General features: G+C 45.7%; 1 protein-coding gene across 1 annotated transcript in view; it reads right to left on the bottom strand.

Moving 5' to 3' along the window:
- The window catches only part of MFN2 (mitofusin 2), a 60,879-nt gene that overhangs the window by 15,307 nt on the left and 25,325 nt on the right, over positions 1-20,247 (bottom strand). Inside the window, exons 6-13 of the mRNA XM_082273758.1 lie at positions 18,612-18,720; positions 17,834-17,941; positions 16,724-16,877; positions 16,574-16,641; positions 9,685-9,806; positions 5,039-5,165; positions 2,442-2,546; positions 2,249-2,351 (exon numbers count right to left, since the gene is read on the bottom strand). Coding sequence (XP_082129884.1) covers positions 2,249-2,351; positions 2,442-2,546; positions 5,039-5,165; positions 9,685-9,806; positions 16,574-16,641; positions 16,724-16,877; positions 17,834-17,941; positions 18,612-18,720 — 896 coding nt within the window. The remainder of the gene's footprint in view (positions 1-2,248; positions 2,352-2,441; positions 2,547-5,038; positions 5,166-9,684; positions 9,807-16,573; positions 16,642-16,723; positions 16,878-17,833; positions 17,942-18,611; positions 18,721-20,247) is intronic.

Raw genomic sequence — 20,247 nt, 5'->3', positions numbered from 1 at the left:
GTTTTTTTAATACTGCTGTAATGCATGTGGTACATAAGGTCTTAGTATAGCTAGATGAAAGCTTTGCAGCACAGGAAGGACATTTAATTTTAGTCTTAGCAGCTGCTTTTTCTGATCTAGAAGATTCTTTCTGAGACAGGACAGATATAAAAAAAAAAAACAAAGGAAAAAAGGGGAGTCTGTTTAATAAGAGACCCCTTGTCCAACCCTTCCTCACAGTGCCCAAGCTCAAGGTGCCCAAAACAAGCTGCTAAAAGATTCCCCCAGGATCTTCAGCGCTCCCCCCCCTGTAAAGCATACATTACACAGGATAATATGACTCTGGCCACTGCCAGCCTAATTGTGAAGAGCCGGTGCTTGCCTCCCCTGGAACGTGGGATGCCTCCATGATGGCCCTCTGCTCCCGGTTGCTGGCGCCTTAAGTCCGTGTTGTCACACCATTAAGACACCAGCTCAGCCCTCCCCTTGCTCTCTGCACCTGGAGGCCAGAACCATGACTTTCAGCTCATAGTGATGACTTCACATCCGCCAAAAATTACGCCCGGCGTCTTCTGCTTTGCAGCGTCCTACAGCGAGGATGCCTAGGGCCTTCCCCACTGCTGATGGCACCGATGCTCGCCCATCACTGCACTCTCCCTCGCCAGGCACTGGAGAGAGGGGGGATGGGAAACTCAATACACCTGCAGAGGGAACCTGAGGCCAAAAGTTGCTCCATGAAAAAAGGTGAGGGGGAACTCCTGGCCGACGCTGGTAGCCCTTGAGCGATGAGCTCATCCAGCCCTCTCTTAAAAAAAAAAAAAAAAAAAATGGTTCCTCCAGGTAACATGTCTCTTCCAGAGTGAGGAAACTGACCAGGTGCCTGAGGGGTCGCCTTTTAAAGAGCTAATGGCGATGGGTTTCCTGTCTGGTGGAAGGAGCTCCATCTCTTAAGGGCTGTCCTGGAAGACGACTGGGGGAAATAAATGTGGTTGCCAAAACAACCTACAAGCAGGAGGATTGTTCTGTTTAAGGAGTGATGTTACCTGCATATAGTTCAAATATTCTAGGTTGGGTAGTTTGTATTCTACTAGTAAGGCAGCAAATGATTCCATACTGGAATCCAGGTATAGGTCAGATACCCATTGGATTCCCTGCTCCAGCCATCGGCCCATGCCCAGGTCTGGAGTTAGGAGTGTCAAGACAGATGGGCATGGGGAGGTGGGTAGAGGGGGATGAATGTTTATCAGATAAGGGATTTCCAGGAGTTCGGTGTTGCTAGTACTGGGAGAGGGAGATTTTGGGTATGGATGCTATATATATATATATATATATATATATATATATATATATATATATATATATAAAGCTAAAACATAGTTGTATAAGCTGCCCCCTGGTATAAATGAGAGGAATAGGTGAGCTAGGGAACCATCCTCTTACTTGAGCCAGAATAGCAGCTACACCATGGGTGTCCAATCTTTTGGCCTCTCTGTGCCACATTGAGTGCAGAGAAATTTTCTCGGGCCGCATATAAAATATATACTATAGTTAAGGCATGCAAAAAAATGCCACCGCGCCCCCCCCGCACTAATTTAACACAACTAGAGGATGATCAAATTAAATGGAATCAGTATACAGAGGTTTACTTCTGAGAGATATTAAAGGAACACTCTAACCACCATGACCACTTCAGTGATTTGAAGTGGCCACGGTGGTAGGAGTCAGAAACTGCACATGCTCGCACATGTATACAATGGTTGGCATGAAAGGAAAACAATCCATTGTTTACAAGTGTCATGTGATCTGCTGTGATTAGTCACAGCAATCATATAAACACTGGCAGCAGCCGGTATAGTGATTAGTCATCGACTGTGTCCACCAGACACAGACGGTGACCAATCACCCCGCGCATCCGAGGTCCTCTCCAAAGGAGGAAAGTCTCACCTGGCAGTCAATCTGCTATAGGCCAATGGGGAGGTGTTAAAACAAAAAAAAGGAAGAAAAAAAGATACAAATCCCCCCTCGAAAGATGTAAGGCACAGTTAATCATAAAGAACGGGTGCATTAAAAAAGCAGCAGAATGATATTGGCATTTGGATGAAATTCCCACCATGGACACTATGCAGTGACTGTATGTTCTCCAGGCCAAGTGCTCTAAATCCTTCTCACAGCTCCCCAAAATATTGCATTGTTGTGAAACTAAAATTACTATGTGCAGCTCTACTACTCATTTTCAGGTATAGGAGTGATCCCAGAGCCTTCCTCTTACCGATCATTTCCTGCTGTGTGGTCTGCAGTGACACAGAAATCGTACTGGAGCATCGATCAGACAGGTTCCTCCCCAGCCCCTCCTCAATGTGACGGTGAAGTTCCTAGAGAAAAGAAAAGTGCATCTGGTTATGAAAGACGCCATTGTGTGAATTCAGGGCTTTTTCTAATGATAATAAGAGCAGGTCACTTACGTTTTTGTAAACCTTGAGGACAACTTGAGAAGGGTGAAACTCCAACTGGAACTCGTCCACCAGCACAGACAAACGGCGGATCTCCTCAGCCATGGCGTTGGACACCTGACATATTTACGTGTCAAAATAATAAGTGGCTGATTAAAAGTGGAGCCAATGGTTTACTAGAATTATATTTGATAGAAAATATGGCACTCCTGCCAGCAGGACATCAGATGACACTTTAAGTGGGAAGCCAGCTGAACTCTTTTTTTGTAATCCCACAGGAATGTTAATTTGCAGCAACAGTAACTTCTATCCAAAATGGATTTTTTGAGACACTGGGATCGAGTTACTAAAACTGGAGAGTGCAAAATCTGGTGTGGCCGTGCATGGTAGCCAATCCACTTCCAACTTCAGCTTGGTAAATTAAGCTGACAATAAAATACCTGGAAGCCGATTGGTTTCTATGCAGAGCTGCGCCAGATTTTGCACTCCAGTTTTAGTAAATCAACTCCAGTCTGTGATCAGGGCAGCGCATGTGTCATTGTATGCAATTATATACACTTGCTGGCCAAGCCTTTTTTGGCAATTTTTGTTTACAGGTTTAAATCCTTATTTTTTTTTTTATTACTTAGAACCCCTAAACACACACACACACACACACACACACACACACACACACACACACGCTATATATGTATATTTTAGCAGAGACCCTAGAGAATAAAATGGCAATCATTGCATATACGTACGCCATACGGTATTTGCACAGCGGTTTTTCTAATGCAATTTTTTGAAAAAAATTCAATTTTTTTGCATTTTAATGCAAAAAAAAAGAAAAAATACAATATAAAAACTATTTTTTGGGTAAAATACAAATGATGAGGTTACGTTGAGTAAATGGAAACCTAACGTGTCACACTTTTAAAATTGTGCATGCTCATGGAATGGCGACAAACTTTGATACTTAAAAATCTCCTCAGGCGACGCTTTAAAAAATGTTTACAGGTTACCATAGAGTTAGAGGACGTCTAGTGCTAGAAAATATTGCTCTCGCTCCAACGTTTGCAGTAATAGCTCACCGTTTACATACGCGTGCGTGACTTACTTATGCGTTCACTTCTGCTGCGTGTGAGCATGGATGGGGGTGCTTTAAATTATTTTTTTCTTATTTTTATTTTTACACTGTCCCTTACATTTTTTTTGTTTGTTTGATTTCTTTTATTCCTATCACAAGGAATGTAAACATCCCTTGTAAAAGATTTAAGGGATGACCGGTCCTCCTAATGGAAAAATCTGGGGTCAATAGGACCCCAAATCTCTTCTCTACCATTAAAAGAAAAAAAAAAATTTTACTTTGGCCCTAGACCGGAAGTGACATGATGATGTCCCTCTGGTCCTCCAAGCCCATAGAGGCGATCAGAGACAATCTGGTCTCTGGAAACCTCTTTGGCCAGCTGCACAAACAGGCAGGTAGTTTCTCAGGCGCACCGGTAAAAAGAGTAAGCCCGAGAAACAGCGGTGAGTGGCAGGTGGGGGGCTGGGGTGTTAAAGGAGGTGTTTGACGACCCCTCCTGCTGCTTCAGAAAGTGATCCAGCAGCTAATTAGCCGCTCAGACCACCCTCATGAGAAACCCAGTTGCTGGCTGGCTGAAAAAAAAGAAAACACTGGATGTATTGGCTGACTGCTTCAGCCATAACCCCAGTAAACCACTTGCAAACCGCAGTGTATATATACATTATATGAGAGATATATATATATATATATATATATATATATATATATATATTACACACACACACACACACACACACACACATATACACACATATTGCGGTTGGCAAGTGGTTTTAACTGTGTACAGGTGCTGCGTATTTCAGCCTGTCTGATTTTGAACAGTACCAGTAACTCCTGGGTATAAAATTAAGCCCAAATGTACACTGTACTCTTGTGGCTGTGCATGAGCCCTAGGACCGGTAAAATAAGACTTTCATAAATGTATGCTTAACTACTAAAAATTCAATAAGTGAATGATAATTTCGTATACTGAAATAAAAAAAATATTCTAAAGTTCCTGGTAGGTTTTATAAATAAATAAATGAAAATAAGTGTTCTGAAAAACAAATCTAAACTGAAGAACCAAGCTCGGATTTTAAGACTCTAGCAGTGACGTATAGGTATTTTCTTGGACTTTAAAGCCCAACTTCAGGAAATCTGAAAATTCTCCTTTGCAGTGAGGCTTTAAGGGTCAGCTGCTTGTTTGGTCTAGGGCAGAGGAGAGGCACTTTATCTACCCTTTGTTCCCTTGGTAGAAGGCGCTACCTCGTGTTCCAGCAACTGTCCCCAGGCATCCTCACATCTAATGCAAGGCTATGCATCCTACATTGGTCTTGATATCAGGACTTTGGAGCACGGGGGAGAAAAGTCTGTGGAGACTGGTAGAACAGCGCAAAAGAGTGGAGGATCAGGTAAGTAAGTCTACTTTTCCAGGTCCCCTAGACCAAATTGAGCAGTTAACCCTCATAGTGCAGATGCAGCCCCTCCTCTGCAGAGGAGAATTTTTAGGTTTCCTACAGTTGGGCTTTAAGATGAACTCCATTGAAACCAGCTTTACCTGTCGCTCCACCTCGTCTGTGATCTGTTTGATTTTCAGTCTATAGTCCTCGCTGAGGAGCTCGAGTTGTTTCTCAATGAACTCCAATCTGTCTCTGAATTCTTCCCGCTTTTCCAGGCAATAAACTCTGCAGAGAGAATGAGACATATTCTGATGTATATACTGGAAGAGCAAGAACCAGGACTGAGATAGTCCCTTAACATACTGTGGAGTTCAACCATACTGCTTTCTGACATCTGATTGATTTCTAGCATGGAAGGCAATAAAAAACATTAACTACTTCAATACCGGGCACTTTCACCCCCTTCCTGCCTAGGCCAATTTTCAGCTTTCATTGCTGTCGCACTTTGAATGACAAGTGCGCGGTCATACAACACTGTGCCCAAAATATTTTTTTATCATTTTCTACAGCCAAATAGAGCTTTCTTTTGCATGTATTTAATTACTGCTGGGATTTATTTTTTTTTTGCAAAAAAGACCAAAAATTTTGAAAAAAAAAAAAAAAAGAAGCTTTTCTTCATTTCTGTTAAAAAAATTTGTAAATAAAGTGGAGTTCCACCCAAAAAAGGGGAGCTCCCACTAATCTGTTTCGTCAGTTTTTGACAGGTACCCTTCCCCAATTCAGGGAGACCATGCTGCCCCTCAGAAGTTTGGTCCCCCTCCTTTCCCCACGGCCGAGCCAATTAGAATGCACATGCGCAGTAGGGAACTGGCTGTGAAGCCGAAAAAATTGGCTGGGGTGCCGACATCCCGGGCTCCCTGTGTCTATTTATTAAAAGTCAGCAGCTACAGTATTTGTAGCTGCTGACTTAATTTTTCTTTCCCCAGCTGGAACACCGCTTAAGTAATTTTTCTCCTTCACTGATGTGCGCTGAGGAGGCTGCACTGATGGGGGTGGCACTAATGAGGATGCACCAATATGCTACACTGATGGGCAATGATAGGTGTCACTGATGGGCACAGACTTGCGTCACTGATGGGCACAGGGTGACATCATTAATGGGCACTGTTGGGGCTGCATTGTAATCAAGGCACAGATGATCACCTGTACAGGTCTCCCATGTGAGGAGATGCCACTCATCAGCTCTCCCCACCCTCTGTCAGGGTGAGAGGAAAAGCCGATAAACGGCTCTTCCTTGCGGCTCTTTGCAGAGATCGGGGTCGCGCTGTGTCCCGGGAACATAGCGATTGCAGCTAAACTGGGCACCGCTATAGGACGTCATCCCAGAACGAGAGCCACACCACTCCTCCGTCATTTGTCGGCAGGCAGGCGGCAAGTGCTTAAAAGAGAACCTGTCACCATGAGGCGCAGGAGGATGTCACACCCAATAACTGGAAGCAGCGCTAGTTCCATGGTACGCAAAACATGTAGAGTGTAATATCATCTAGGAATTGGACTACAGCAGTCAGCAGCATTGCATGGAAGCCTTTTTTGAATCAAGTAACGGCAATCCCAACATATATCCTTTAACATACAGCGAGAAATCTCTTTGCTTTGGCCTTGCTTGTGACTCCATTAAAAGTCAATGTAAGTCGCGATGAAGTCGCCCCAAAGTAGTGCAGAAACCTTTTTCTAAGTCGCACCAATTAGAGTGGTTCAATTGCAGTAAATGGGATGAGACTTGTCATGCGAGTTTGAACTCTCAAGTCGCATAGGAAGCCGCGGCAGTGTGAACGGAGCCTCAAATCTGAAATGAAACCTCTTACTTTATTACTGTGATGCAGTCGGGTTGCATATACAGCATAAATATGTCTCTTTTTACAGCCAAGTACTGCAGCTTTAAAAAACCTGTGCTGTGGAACATAGCCTAGTCGGGTCTCGGCTCTCACACACCTGGCTCTCCTGTGGTCCACCAGAACTGGGCTGCTGAGACCCTCAAAGTGCTGCCAGCTCAGGGTTTTATTAACATGATAAAAAAAAAACTCAGTCACGCTTTAACCACTTGACCTCTGGAAGGTTTTGCTATTCAGCACAGCGCTACTTTAACTGGCAATTGCGCGATCATGAAACACTATCCAAATAAAATTTATATCAAATTTTTTTCACACAAATAGAGCTTTCTTTTGGTGGCATTTGATCACCAGTTTTTTTGTTTGTATATAAACAATAAAAATAGTCTGAAAATGTTGAAAAACAAAAAAAAAAAAAAAATATTTTCTACTTTCAGTTATAAAACCTATCCAATAAATTAAAAAAAAAAAAAAACAACAACAAAAACAAAAAAAGTAAAAAAAAAAAAACGAATTTCCTAAATTCAAAATGTATTCTGCTACAAGTCTTTAAAAAACAAAATCCCAATAAGTGTACATTAACTGGATTGTGCAAAAGGTATGGCTTCTACAAACTATGGTATATATACTAGAATTTACGCAGCTATAGACAATATACTGGTAATGGCGGTACCAGTATCAGTGACTTATAGTGGGACTGCAATAGGGTGGCGGACTATCTGGCAATTAAAGTGGAGTTCCGGCCTCGGGGGCAAATTTTAGCTAAAAATACCCCCGAGATAGTCAGGGCTAGTACATTCCACAATGGATAGCCTCTGTACTGTCCCGGGTCGCACTTACCTGTAAGAAGAAATACTTACCTTGAAAAGTTCTTCTCCAGAGCTGCCATCTCAGGTGTGGGCAGCTGAAGCCGCAGCGTCCCTCTTCGTGTCCTCTTCCGTGACGTCGGAGTCCCACAATGCACTGCACCGGCCCCGCTCGTCACTTCCGGTGTAGGCGCGTTATCCCTGCACAGCTTCTGGGCATGCCCAGAAGTTGTTTAGCAGGGAATGACGCGTCTTCCCCCGGAAGTGACGAGCGGGGCCGGTGCAGGCGCATTGACTCCTGGGAGCGATGGCGTTAAGCTCCCAGGAGTCATCGCAAGCCAGAAGAGACGGCGCGGGCCGCGGCCACAGAGGGAGGAAGTGGAAGGAAGGTGAGTATATATTTTTTTTATAGCAAGGTAAGTGACCAAAAAAATAAATTGGGAGCATCCATTTCTTTTTCAGGTGGCCCTCGGCAAGTGGATGGCCCAAAATCGTTTTTTTTTTTCAATTTTGAGGCCGGAAATCCGCTTTAAGGACACTGGCTGGGAGGGACACTAGCTCACAATGACATGGTTAGTGACACTAATATAGTGATCAGGGCTCTGTGCTGTGATTGAGCACAGCCGATCAACAGGTCTCAGCCATTAATCATTGGCTGACAAAATCCCGCTATATCCAACCACAGCACAGTCAGCAAACCCCAAACAGCCCCACTGACATACAGGTAGATGATCCAGCAGGGCTGTGCCACTTGTCCGCAGTACAACTACTGTGGGCGAGCGACAAGTAGTTAAAATGAACCTGTGATTTGCCAACTTGGAGTAAAACAGGTGCAATTAATGATCGCCGGGCACCTGCAATCACTCCCCATGAAGATAGAACGACGGTCTCCTGTTATAAAACACAGCAGACCGTTGTTCTCTCTGGTATCAACACAGAGCTCCTGTGTTCCTGCTATTTAGGAACACAGGTCTCTGTGTTGGTATTAGAAGCCCATCTCTCCCCCCCCCCCCCCCCCCAATTAGAAAACACTCCCTATGCTCACACTTAACCCTTTGATCGTCCCTGGGTTAACCCCTTCCCTGCCGGTGTCATTATTACACAAACAGTGCATATTTTTAGCACTGATTACTGTAGTAATGTCACTGGTCCCTCCAAAAGTGTCAAAAATGTCAGTTAGGGGTCCGATCTGTCTGCAGGAATGTCGCCGTCCCGCTAAAAAATGCTGATCGCCGCCATTAGTAGTAAAAAAAAAAAGAAAAAATGACAACTCTTTCCCCTAGTTTGTAGATGCGATAACTTGCGCAAACCAATCATAATACTCTTATTGGGATTTTTTTTCTACCAAAAATATGTAGCAGAATACAAATAGGCCTAAAATTATGAAAAAATCTTATTTTTACATTTTTATTTTGGGATTGTTTTGTAGCAGAAGTGAGAAATATTGTGTTTTTGTTTCAGAATTGTTTTTTTCTTAAGTCCCCGTTCACATACAGGCGACGCTACTTCGCACCGCGACCTCCGAGGTCGCGGTGCGAGCAGCGCGCCGCGACCTCGGAGCGGCCGCCACGGACTTCATAACATTGAAGTCTATGGCGGTCGCCTCCTGGTCGCCCCAAAGAAGCTCCGGACCCTTTTTCTAAGTCGGAGCGACTTGTGTCGCTCCTATTAGAACGGGTCCGCAGCTTCCCTATGGGAGGCGACCTACGGCGACCTGTGAGGCGACCAGGTCGCCTCAGTGTGAACCGGCACTTATAGTGCCAAAAAATCGCAGAGGTGATCAAATACCACCAAAAGACAGCTCTATTTGTGGGGAAAAAGGGACAATCAATTTTATTTGGGTACAGAATCACACAGCCGTGCAATTGTCAAAGTAACAGTGCCAAATCATAAAATATGGCCTGGTCATTAAGGGGGAAAATCTTCCGGTCGAGAAGTGGTTAAGGATGAGATTAAAAACAAAGACAGCTGAAGCAATGAAGCTTTAGCGGATAAGAGTCATGTGCTTTTTCATTCATTTTGGTTTACTGCAGGAATACAAGGTTGGATTTCTAAACCCCAGCATACTCTCCTACTGCGGTCATGCCCTGGCCTAAATCACATGCTTACCTCTGTTCCTGGGCAGCCACGTGCACAGACTCCATGATTTGCCGTAAAACCTCTGCTATGTGTTTGGCTCTCATTGTATGTTGCTCAAATTTGGTTTTCACAGCTGACTGCGAGATGCACTCCTGCCCAGACAGAAATAAACAGTACAATAATCTGAAATATTGTATATGACAGAAAAAAAAATGGGATTTTTGACTTACTGTAAAATCCATTTCTCTGATGTTCCTTGACGGACAGCTCCTGATCTTCTTAACCATTGGGTTGTATTGCCCCCTACAGGAGTTAGACACTAGGCAGAACAAAAAAAAAAAAAAAAACTCACTGCGCCTACGGGCAGTCCCAGGGGGTATACTCCGCCCTCTCTGCTATAGGTACCCTAGTCAGGAGTAAGGACTTAGTTCCTTGCTGGGATCTCTAGGTCCTGGAACTTTTTCTACATTGTCCCTGCGAGATCTACAATTAAACTGCTGGACTGGGCAACGGCTGGATAATCTAAATCCAGTGGTCACACCCCAGTCTGGCCAGCGAGCGCATGGAGACCTCAGCTTTGAGCTAGGTCGGCCGTGACATAGCCCCACCGGACAGGGGCCTCGCCTGTGAGTTAAACGCCTCGCAAGGTCGCATATGACCAGGTTATGGTCTGCTTCGCAGCGTTCCTCCTGACCGACAGCCCCCCAATTTCGAGCCAATTTCGAGGGAGAGGTTGTTCTGTCTGGAGCAGTGCCCATCTGGTTCCCGGTAGGGTAAGTAGTTGTCCCCCCTCTCCCCCTTGAGGGTCTGGGGGTGGACGTGGACACCTCCATGGGGCAGTCGGACCCCCAGGTTCCCCTCCTTTCCTATAGACACCCCCCTCATCTGTGTCTGGTGGTCCCTGTGTGTTTTGTTACAAGCAGTGTCATAAGAATTACAAATTCACAGAGGGGTGGGTGCTGTGTTCGTTAATGAACATCAGAGAAATGGATTTTACAGCAAGTCAAAAATCCCATTTTCTCTTTTGTTCATTGACGAACACAGCTCCTGATCTTCTTAACCGTCCAAAACATGAGGGTGGGAACAGCAAGAAAAAAAAATTCCCCAAGGCTAAACCATAGCCAACAGGAGCTCAACCAAAAACAACTGGAGCCCACCTGAAAACATTACACCCTCAAAGAGGATCAGGTCCTCTAAACAGCAGCCTGCAAAACCTTGCGGCCAAAAGAAGCATCCGCAGATGCCAACATATCCACTTTATAGAACTTCGTGAAAGTATGCACTGATGACCGGGTGGTCGCCTTGCAACCCTGCGACACTGACGCCTGTTGACGGAAGGCCCAGAAGGCACTGAACGCCCGAGTAGAGTGCGCCTTGACAGAGAAAGGAGGAACCTGACCCTTGATTGATAAGTCTTGAATCACCGTCTGTCTGATCTATCCGAAAATGGTCACAGAGGAAGCGGCCAATCCTTTCCTAGGTCCATCCGTGAGCACAAATAGGGAGTCTGACTTTCTAAAAGACTCCGTAGCTGCCAAGTATACCCAAATTGCCCGAACTACATCCAGGGCATGCAAAACTGTTTTCCTAGGATGTTTTGGCCTGGGACACAGGGAAGGCAACACAATGTCTTAGTTCAAATGGAAATCAGAGACAACCTTTGGAAGGAATGACGGACAGGGGCGAACCTTATCCCTGTGAATCACCAAGTAGGGTGAACAACAAGATAATGCTGCCAATTCCGACACCCTACGTGCAGAGGTGATCACCACCAAAAATGCCACCTTCTGGGACAGAGTAAGCAGGGGAATCTCCCGAAAATTTTCAAAGGGAGGTTTCTGGAGAACTGAGAGCACCAAGTTGAGATCCCATGGTGGTAATGGGGACCGCGCTGGAGGAGCCAAGTGTCGAACCCCCTGAAGAAAAGCACACCAGAGAGCGCATAGTCAAAAGGTCATTGAAAAAAAGGACAGCCAAGGCCGACACCTGGCCCTTGATGGTACTCAAAGCCAATTTCTGCTTGACCCCGGTTGAAGGTCAAGACCCGAGCATCTGAGAAAGACCGAGTGTGTACCCCAAGTGACTCACACCACGAAATGTACGTTTTCCACGTACAACGGTAGATCTTACTAGAGGCAAGCTTCCTGGCTTTCAACAACGTTGGAATTCCCGACACAGAAAAACCCCTATCCTTCAGCACCTGGCTTGCAACAGCCAAGCTGTCAAAGCCAGCGACTGCAAAGCAGAATGGAAGATCGGCCCTTGGGACAGCAGACCCTCCCTGAGAGGTAGTCTCCAAGGGACGTTGGTGACCAGCCACACCAGGTAGGTGTACCAAGACTGACGAGGCCAGTCCAGGGCCAATAGAATGACCGGAAACCCTTCTGCCTCGATTCTGTGCAAGAGTCTCGGCAGAAGCTTGAGAGGAGGGAAGGCATAAATCAGACGATACTGGCCCCACGGGGCCACCAGCACGTCTGTGGCATCTACCAGAGGATCCCGTGACCATGCCACCAACCTCTGCACCTTTCTGTTGAGCCAAGACGCCAACAGACTCACCTTGGGGGTGCCCCACCGGAGACACAACTGATGAAACCCCTCCGGATGAAGGGACCACTCCCCTTGATCCAACGCCTGCCAACTGAGAATCTGCCTGACAGTTTTCCAACCCCGGAATGCGTACGGCCGAGAGGACTGGACCGAAATGTTCTGCCCACCATAGAATGCCGGCTACCTCAAGAGTCGCCAAGACACTTCTTGTGCCCCCCTGGTGATTGACATAAGCCACGGACGAGGCATTGTCCAATTGAATTCGCACTGGACACCCATTGAAAATGATCCGTCCAATGATCCAGGCACAGTCTAATCGCTCAGAGTTCCAGGACATTGATCTTCCAGAGTCCAGACCCCCAGAGCAGAGTTTTGGCCTAGGACACCTCCCCACCCACACAGGCTGGCATCCGTGGCGACCACTGTCCAGTGCAAGGGGAGAAAGGATTTGCCTGTCAAAGCGCTGGAGAACGAAGTTACCAGATCAGGGACCCTGTTCCCAGGCGGATCTGATTGTCCAGAGACTGCAGAGTCATGTCCCATTTGGCTAGAATCTCCCTTTGCAGGGACCTCGTATGGAACAGTGCAAACAGAAGGTTTAGAGACCAGAAGGTTAGAGACCATTAGACGCAGCAACCGCATGTAAGTCCGGAGGGATGACCATCTGCTGGACAGCAGAAGATATATTGCAGTTTCTGGAGTTTGTTCAGAGGAAGGAATACTCTGGCTAGAGCAGAGTCTAGAGTCAGACCCAGATAGTCCAGTTTTGTGGACGGAACCAGAGCAGACTTCTGAAAATTCAGAATCCAGCCTTACTCCCTTAGAGTCCGTATAGCGATCTCCACATTGTCCATCAGAGAAGTAGAAGACTCTGCTCATAGGAGAAGGTTGTCCAAGTAGCCCAGTACTGCCATCCCTTGCTTGCATACCAATGCTAGCACTGGGGCCAACACTTTTGTTCAGACCCCAGGAGTGGAGGCGAGACCAAAGAGTAATGCCACAAACTGATAATGAGCCTCTCCCCTAGCAAAGCGGAGGAATCGCTGTTGACTGACACTGTAATGATATCACATAATGGACACACGAAAAGCTGTCGCAATCGGCCATGTTGTTCAGTTATCATACATCAGCCATGACAGTCTTGCAGTACACATTGCCGCAGTGATTGCACCCCCTCCCTTAATTCATGGAAGGCATAGGTTTTACACTTCAAAAGAGCTGTTAACTCAGAGATATCAGAAACCAGCACTTAGGCCTGTGCAAAGCTGTAAACGGCTAATTGAGTTCTGGCAGGATGTCTGTTTGTGCTGTCCAGGCCTTACGTAAAAACTATGACCATGCCATAAAGGATACACAGAACTAATGGGGATCGTAAAAGGCAATCCACACGATTCATAAACTCAGACAGGAACATGACACATTAATTATATATATATATATATATATATATATATATATATATATATATATATATATATATATATATATATATATATACACATACATACATACGAATGAGAAATGTTGTACTGAAGGAAACAAGGTCATATGACCACACTAACACATATAGAAGGGAAGATAGCTGTCAGATGAGTCCTGGGTGACAGGTTTATCAGAGCTACCCTGTTTAGTATCCCTGGATGCGAAATTCAATGCTGAACAATAATCGTTCAGTTTCAGGAATGCAACCGATACATATTGGAAGATATAAATAGTGGTATAAAACTGTCTATAAAAGGGAGGAAGCTGATATTGTCATAAACCCAGGACAGCCCATGGCCACTCCGTTTTATTAGTCAGGGGCATCGGTCAGAGAAAAAGAAAAAGGGAGATGCCTAACCACTTAAAAGTTCTCATGGTACCATCACAGCAGGATCTTGTAACCGGACCGTATGACTTTATGGACCCACTTGTCTTGCATCAAGGAAGTCCACAGGTCCGGAAACCAGTGAAGTCCCCCCCCCACCCCAGATGCACCTTCATTCTGAAATAGTCTTGTCCACGGGTCTGGAGAAGCCCACTCTCAACTTGCCAGAGCAAGGTCGCTTGGATTCTCCCGAGGATGCCTTTAAAGGCTTTGAACCCTTGTCATTCGACCTGGAGGGATGAAAAAACTTCTTGTGAGTAGAGATGGACGGGCCATGTCCACAACAAGGATCCTTGCCCTTAGTAGAAGAAAAGTAAAGTGCTCTTCCCCCCTGTGAGACCTTCAATGAGGTCATCCAGGGTAGCTCCAAACAGATGATCTCCTTGAAAGGGAAGATCTGTCAAGGCCTTTTTAGAAGTTTGGTTCGCAGACCAGCCTTTGAGCCAACAGACATGCCGAAGGACTACCGCCAAAACAGAGAGGCGAGCCATCAGGGGAGCCACGTCCAAAGAGGCATCACAGATAAACTGCAGCCCCTGAACCAGCTGGTCCGCCAGCTCAGCAACGGCAGCAGGGAGCTGTTTTCCCTCCAGGTCATGGCGTAGGAGCTTAGCCAACTCGATCAGAGTTTCGACACTAGGGCAATGGTAAATACTGGCCTCATTGTCAAACCAGCTAAGGTGTACATAATGCGGGCCACAGCCTCCGCCTTCAAGTCTGCTGAATCTTTAAAGGCCGGGGACTCTTCCACCGGATTTTTGGTTGCCTTGTTTAATCTGGAAACACTGGTGGCACAGTCCACTTCTTAAAGAGGGACTCCTCATAGGGTAACGCCTAGTAAAGTGCTTAGGAACCACACGGGGATGCTTTGGTCATCCTCACTCTTTTACGACAATTTCGTCAATAGGCAGGTAAAGGAAACACCTTTGCCGCTCTGGATGGCTTGTGGGTGCCAAAGGGTAGCTGCATCCTCCATCTTTTCTTTTCGTGCAGGGTCGCAGACGTGGGAAGAATCAGCCTCACTATCAAGGGATTTCAGGCACGTGGTGGCAGACCCAGCAGGGTGACCCATGGCGGCCAAACCAGATTCAGGATCTGATGAAACAAAGGGAGAAGGCAGGGGGCACTTTTTGCTAGCCCGTCGCCCACAAGCCAACTCCACCCCGGACGCAAGGGACTCCAGGACCGCTGTCAGTGCATGGATGGATGGTTGGGACCCGGAGAGCCCCGCAGCCTCAGAGAGGCGATCAGGTGGGGAAAGGTGCTCCAAAGACTCCATGAGTCACCAGGGGGACCCCACAAAAAAGTGTAACATACTAAGGGACAAACCCCACCGGGCTGGCAGCACCACCTGGTCGCCAAGCACAAGGCACAGAGTGATCCTCAGCAGAGAGGGAGAGGACCCCACCAGACTCACCACCTGCCGACACAGGCACCTGCAATCGCCAGGAGAATCTGCACTACAAGTGTGGCATTTAGGAAGCTAAATAATCCAGGAGTCAGCACCAGGGGATAAGGAGGGGCTCCTACCGCCGAAATCGCAGCCCACGGGGCTCCGCTGTCATGGTCGCCGCTATTTGCAATGCAAACCACAAGAAAATGGCCAAACAAACATGGCCGCCATATATAGGAATACACAAGGCTACAACAAAATGGAGGCGCCACGAGGCCTACAGGGACCCAGAAATTGGGAGACCAGGCCTCAGGACAGATCCAGGCAGGACAGGGGGCCCTGGCAGGAGCCCCCATCAGGTACAAACCTCCCCCCCCCCCCCCCCGCCAGTTAGCTCCTGCCCTGCCCCCACCCCAGGAAAGTGGTCAGACCAGCCCAAAAAATACATCCCCAGGGTATGTGGAGGGGGGCAGGATGAGGAACTCAGCAAGGGGGGAATCCGGGGGGTCCGATGTCCATCCCAAAACCCTCCAGGGCCAGAGGGGGAGGGGCAGTTATTCACCATACCAGGAAACAGGTGGGCACCGTTCCAGACCAATTCTCTCCATCGAAATGGGGGGCTGTCGGCCAGAAAGAAATCTGCGACTCAGACAGAGGTCAGGTCGTATGAAAGACGTTTAACTCGTAGGGCAAGTCCCCGTCCAGTAGGGCTATGTCGCAGCCGAACTAGCACAGAGCTGAGGCCTGTGCGTGCTGGCCAGACTGGGGTGACCACTGTATCTAGATTATCCAGCCCGTCGCCTAGTCCGGCAGTTGATAGTAGATCTCACAGGAAAAATCCAGGAGGAAAACATTTCCTATCTAAAAAGTTTTGCCGGGACCAACAATCCCAGCAAGGAACTAGGTCCTTACTCCTGAGTAGGCAGAAAAAAAAAAAAAAACTGAGTGACTATAGCAGGGAGAGGGAGTATAACCCCTGGGACTGCCCACGGGTATAGCCAGAAGTTTTTTCTGCCTAGTGTCCTACTCCTGTAGGGGGGTCAAGCATGACAGGAGCTGTGTCCGTCAATGAACGAAAGAGAAATAACATTATCACTGACAAAACTTACCTCAAACCTTCTTTCAAAGTTCTGAAATTCAAACATCCGAACTTGGAACCCTTCTGCCAATGCTCCACCTGTCATGAAATAGACTATTAATAGGTAATAAACAGCAACACAACAAAAAGGATAAAATGCAAAGAAGACCACAATGATTACCTCCTTCCGGCATTCCTTGAGCTTTCTGTATCCTAGCATTCAACACCTCTTTGGCGGACACAAAGAACACACGATCGCTGGCCTGGGTCCGGTCCAGAACACCCAGCTCATCCACCAGGAAGCTGGTACACCGCTCCATGTGCTGACGTCGCACCTGCAGAGAGCAAAGGGATACAAGGTTTGAATTCCAGTCCAAGAACAGCTCAAGGGTTGTTTCACACAAGGAAGCTCCACTCAGCAGGGGATCCCTAGGTAGATCCCCTGCTGAATCAGAGCAGAATTGGACAAGGGCCAGTTTTGTGACATCTGTGCCCATTTAGCTTCTGGCAGCATTTTTAATGTTGCGGACCCATGATGGCTCAAATGATGGCCAGGAGTAAACAAACCTATGTCAGCCTACCTATGAATCTGTCATGTTTAGGTCGGGGAAAAAGGCTTTTTATTTTTCTTCCAGATCTTGCTGGAGGTAGGCGGATGTAAATGGACACAAATTTGTTTACATCTCCCTGCCCATACACCTGCATGGAGCCCATGTGAAACGGCCTAAATCATTACTGGAAAGAGCAAAATTTAGAGCAAAACTCCAGTTTTGCTTTTTACATAATTTGCAATGATTGCAGTGTTCAGGAGACAATACAAAACAGTCTGACATTTTTCAGAACAGGAGTTTTTTAATTTAAGTGTAAGTCCAGGCAAAACCTGCTCTGTGCCACATTCTAACCCTAATCTATCTAACCCTGTAAAGCAAAAACCATTGTACTTCCCTATTATGCAGCCAACGGAAGCTCTGTGCCAGAGAGGACCAACAACGGCTGTGAAATGAATGGGAAGTGACGTCACCCATGCTTACTATGGGGCTTCTGTTGTCGAGTGTCTCTCCTGCACCCACCTCCACGCTGAAGCCACCGCTGACAACTCAGCGTGAAACCGGACTGGATCGGCTGCAGAATAGGCAAGTACAGTGATTTTTTCTTTAGAGGGTTAGATAGATTAGGGTTAGAATGTGGCACAGAGCAGGTTTAGCGTTAGTAAGGTTTTGCCTGGACTTATCCTTTAATCCAAAAATAGCTGACATAGTAGAACTCCTTTACTCTAATTATTTGCTCTCACCTCCTCCATATATTCTGGTTCTGAAGCAGATGCATCCCAGCGGTTGTTCAAAATGAAGATATTTGGCCGTGACAAGCGCTCGTTCACCTTATGAAAGAACTGCTTTTCCTGAAAGACAATTATCAGCTGGATTAGAGGGCAATAGCTGGCATTTCATAACAATATTAGGTGTATACAACTAAGAGGGGATGGGTAAGCCCACTTGTGCCAGAGACTGAATGGGTAAACATTCTTGGTATAGAACTGTGACATATTCCTTATATATACAAAACAATATACATCAGCAATATTAACGATAAACCTGTAGGATATTACAGGGTTAAGTTACTAAAGGAAGATGGCTGATATTGCTGGTGTATGTATGTATGTATGTATGTATGTATGTATGTATGTATGTATATATATATATATACACACACACAATATATATATATATATATATATATATATATATATATATATATATATATATATATATATATATATATATATATATATATATACACACACACACACACACACACAATATTATATATATATATATATATATATATATATATATATATATATATATATATATACACATATACATATATATATACATATACACACACACACACACACACACACACACACACGTTTTTAAGCCAATAGGAACTAATCAGAAACCATCTTTAGCTACTCCTACTACTATAAATGATTGAAGTCTGATTGGTGGCTTTGGCTTATGAAACAAGTCCCAATGACCCAAAGTGCAAAAGGATGAGGAGCTACGTACGGTCTGCATGAGGGTGGACTCCGAGTTTGCCACCAAGACGAAGACATCGGCATCCAAGCAGAACTTGTCTATCCAGCTGTCCAGTTCTGTAGTCACATCAATACCGGGGCTGCAAACATACAAGATACAGACTGTCAAACTTCTGATTTGAATGCACTTGAGGAATATGGAATGGTATGAAATATATTTTAAAGCCACCCCCCATTACTCATTTGGACACACACCATAAGCACCTCTCCTGTATTCCTCCACTGTGGGTTTATAGCAACATATGAATTTACATGTACTAATCTGTTATATATACTGGAGACAGCTGTTTGATAGTTTAAAACCGCTTTAATATTTCAGTTCACAAGGCTTCAGTGGCATTTTATGCCTTGTGTCACAGTGATGTCACCATTTCATGATGCATTGTTACAGCGCTGTGTTTTGGCAGCAGGATGGAGACTTCCTGTTCCATTCCCGGAAAAACATTGCATCGCACTGCGCTCTGCTCAGCCATTTACAGGAAGCTTTGCATTTTATGAATGATTACAAGAAGTCCTCTGAGTGGCTGAAGTGGAGAGGTGGATCGATGATGTCACATTCAACACCTCAGCCAATCAAAGGAAGCCTTGCATTCATTCATAATAATACAAAGCTTCCTAGGAATGGCTGAGCAACGCTCAGCTTGACTCAATATTGTTCCAGGAATGGGGCGGAAAGTCCCCATCCCACTGCCAGAACACAGCGCTGTATATTGTATGTGGCTGATGCTGCATTCAGTTTATACAGCGTTCCCTACGGCTGCATGTGTTAGTCAAGGAAATGGTTCATTTGGACCAGCCAGATCCAAACAAACTAGTTAGAGCAGGGCTTGACAAAACCCAGGCGCCAGGTCGCCATGAGGACTTGAAATTACATCCTGGTGCTTGGGCTACACTGCAGCAGTGTCTGGATTCCCCCATGTGGCCCCCCCCATGGGTGCGCAGACTTAAGTCGGGCTGGCCGGTAATTGGAACAGTGGCCTTCAGCCTGCTTGAGCAAGATACACGCTCCTTTGTGCATACCGGCGTCCTCCTCTGGTGGGCGGGCTGTGATGAACGCAGTTGAGGGCTTCCCTTGCTTGCTCTCCATGCCCGCCTATCTCTGACATCTCCTTCCCAGTTTGACAGCTGGGTGCTGGGGTTGCGGACTTGACCTATCGCCCTTTCCTTACCGCTGGGGAGAGGACGGGGAGTGCAGTCTATCAGTGTCGCCCCACCTTCCTCAAGATGGTATATATTAAAGAGGAACTGCAGTCTGCTCAAATAATTTGTAATAAAAACATCCTTGCCAATCTGAAGCTTCCGTTAAACCACTTTGCATATTATTTTATATATACTGCGATTCTATACTTGCCAAATATGCTGCAGAAACCTCCCTCGACTAAGTCTGGCTGCAGCCATTTTAACTGTGGGCAGCTGAAGCTGCTGACTGTTCACTTCCTGAATTTACACAGAATATATATATATATATATATATATATATATATATATATATATATATATATATATATATATATATATATATATATATATATATATATATATATATATATATATATATATAGATATATATATATATATATATATATGTGTATGTATATACAGGGCTT

This window comes from Pelophylax lessonae (genome assembly GCF_965119305.1).
Source record: "Pelophylax lessonae genome assembly, chromosome: 12".
In the NCBI taxonomy this organism is placed as follows: domain Eukaryota; kingdom Metazoa; phylum Chordata; class Amphibia; order Anura; family Ranidae; genus Pelophylax; species Pelophylax lessonae.
This window is presented reverse-complemented; position numbering and strand designations above follow the sequence as displayed.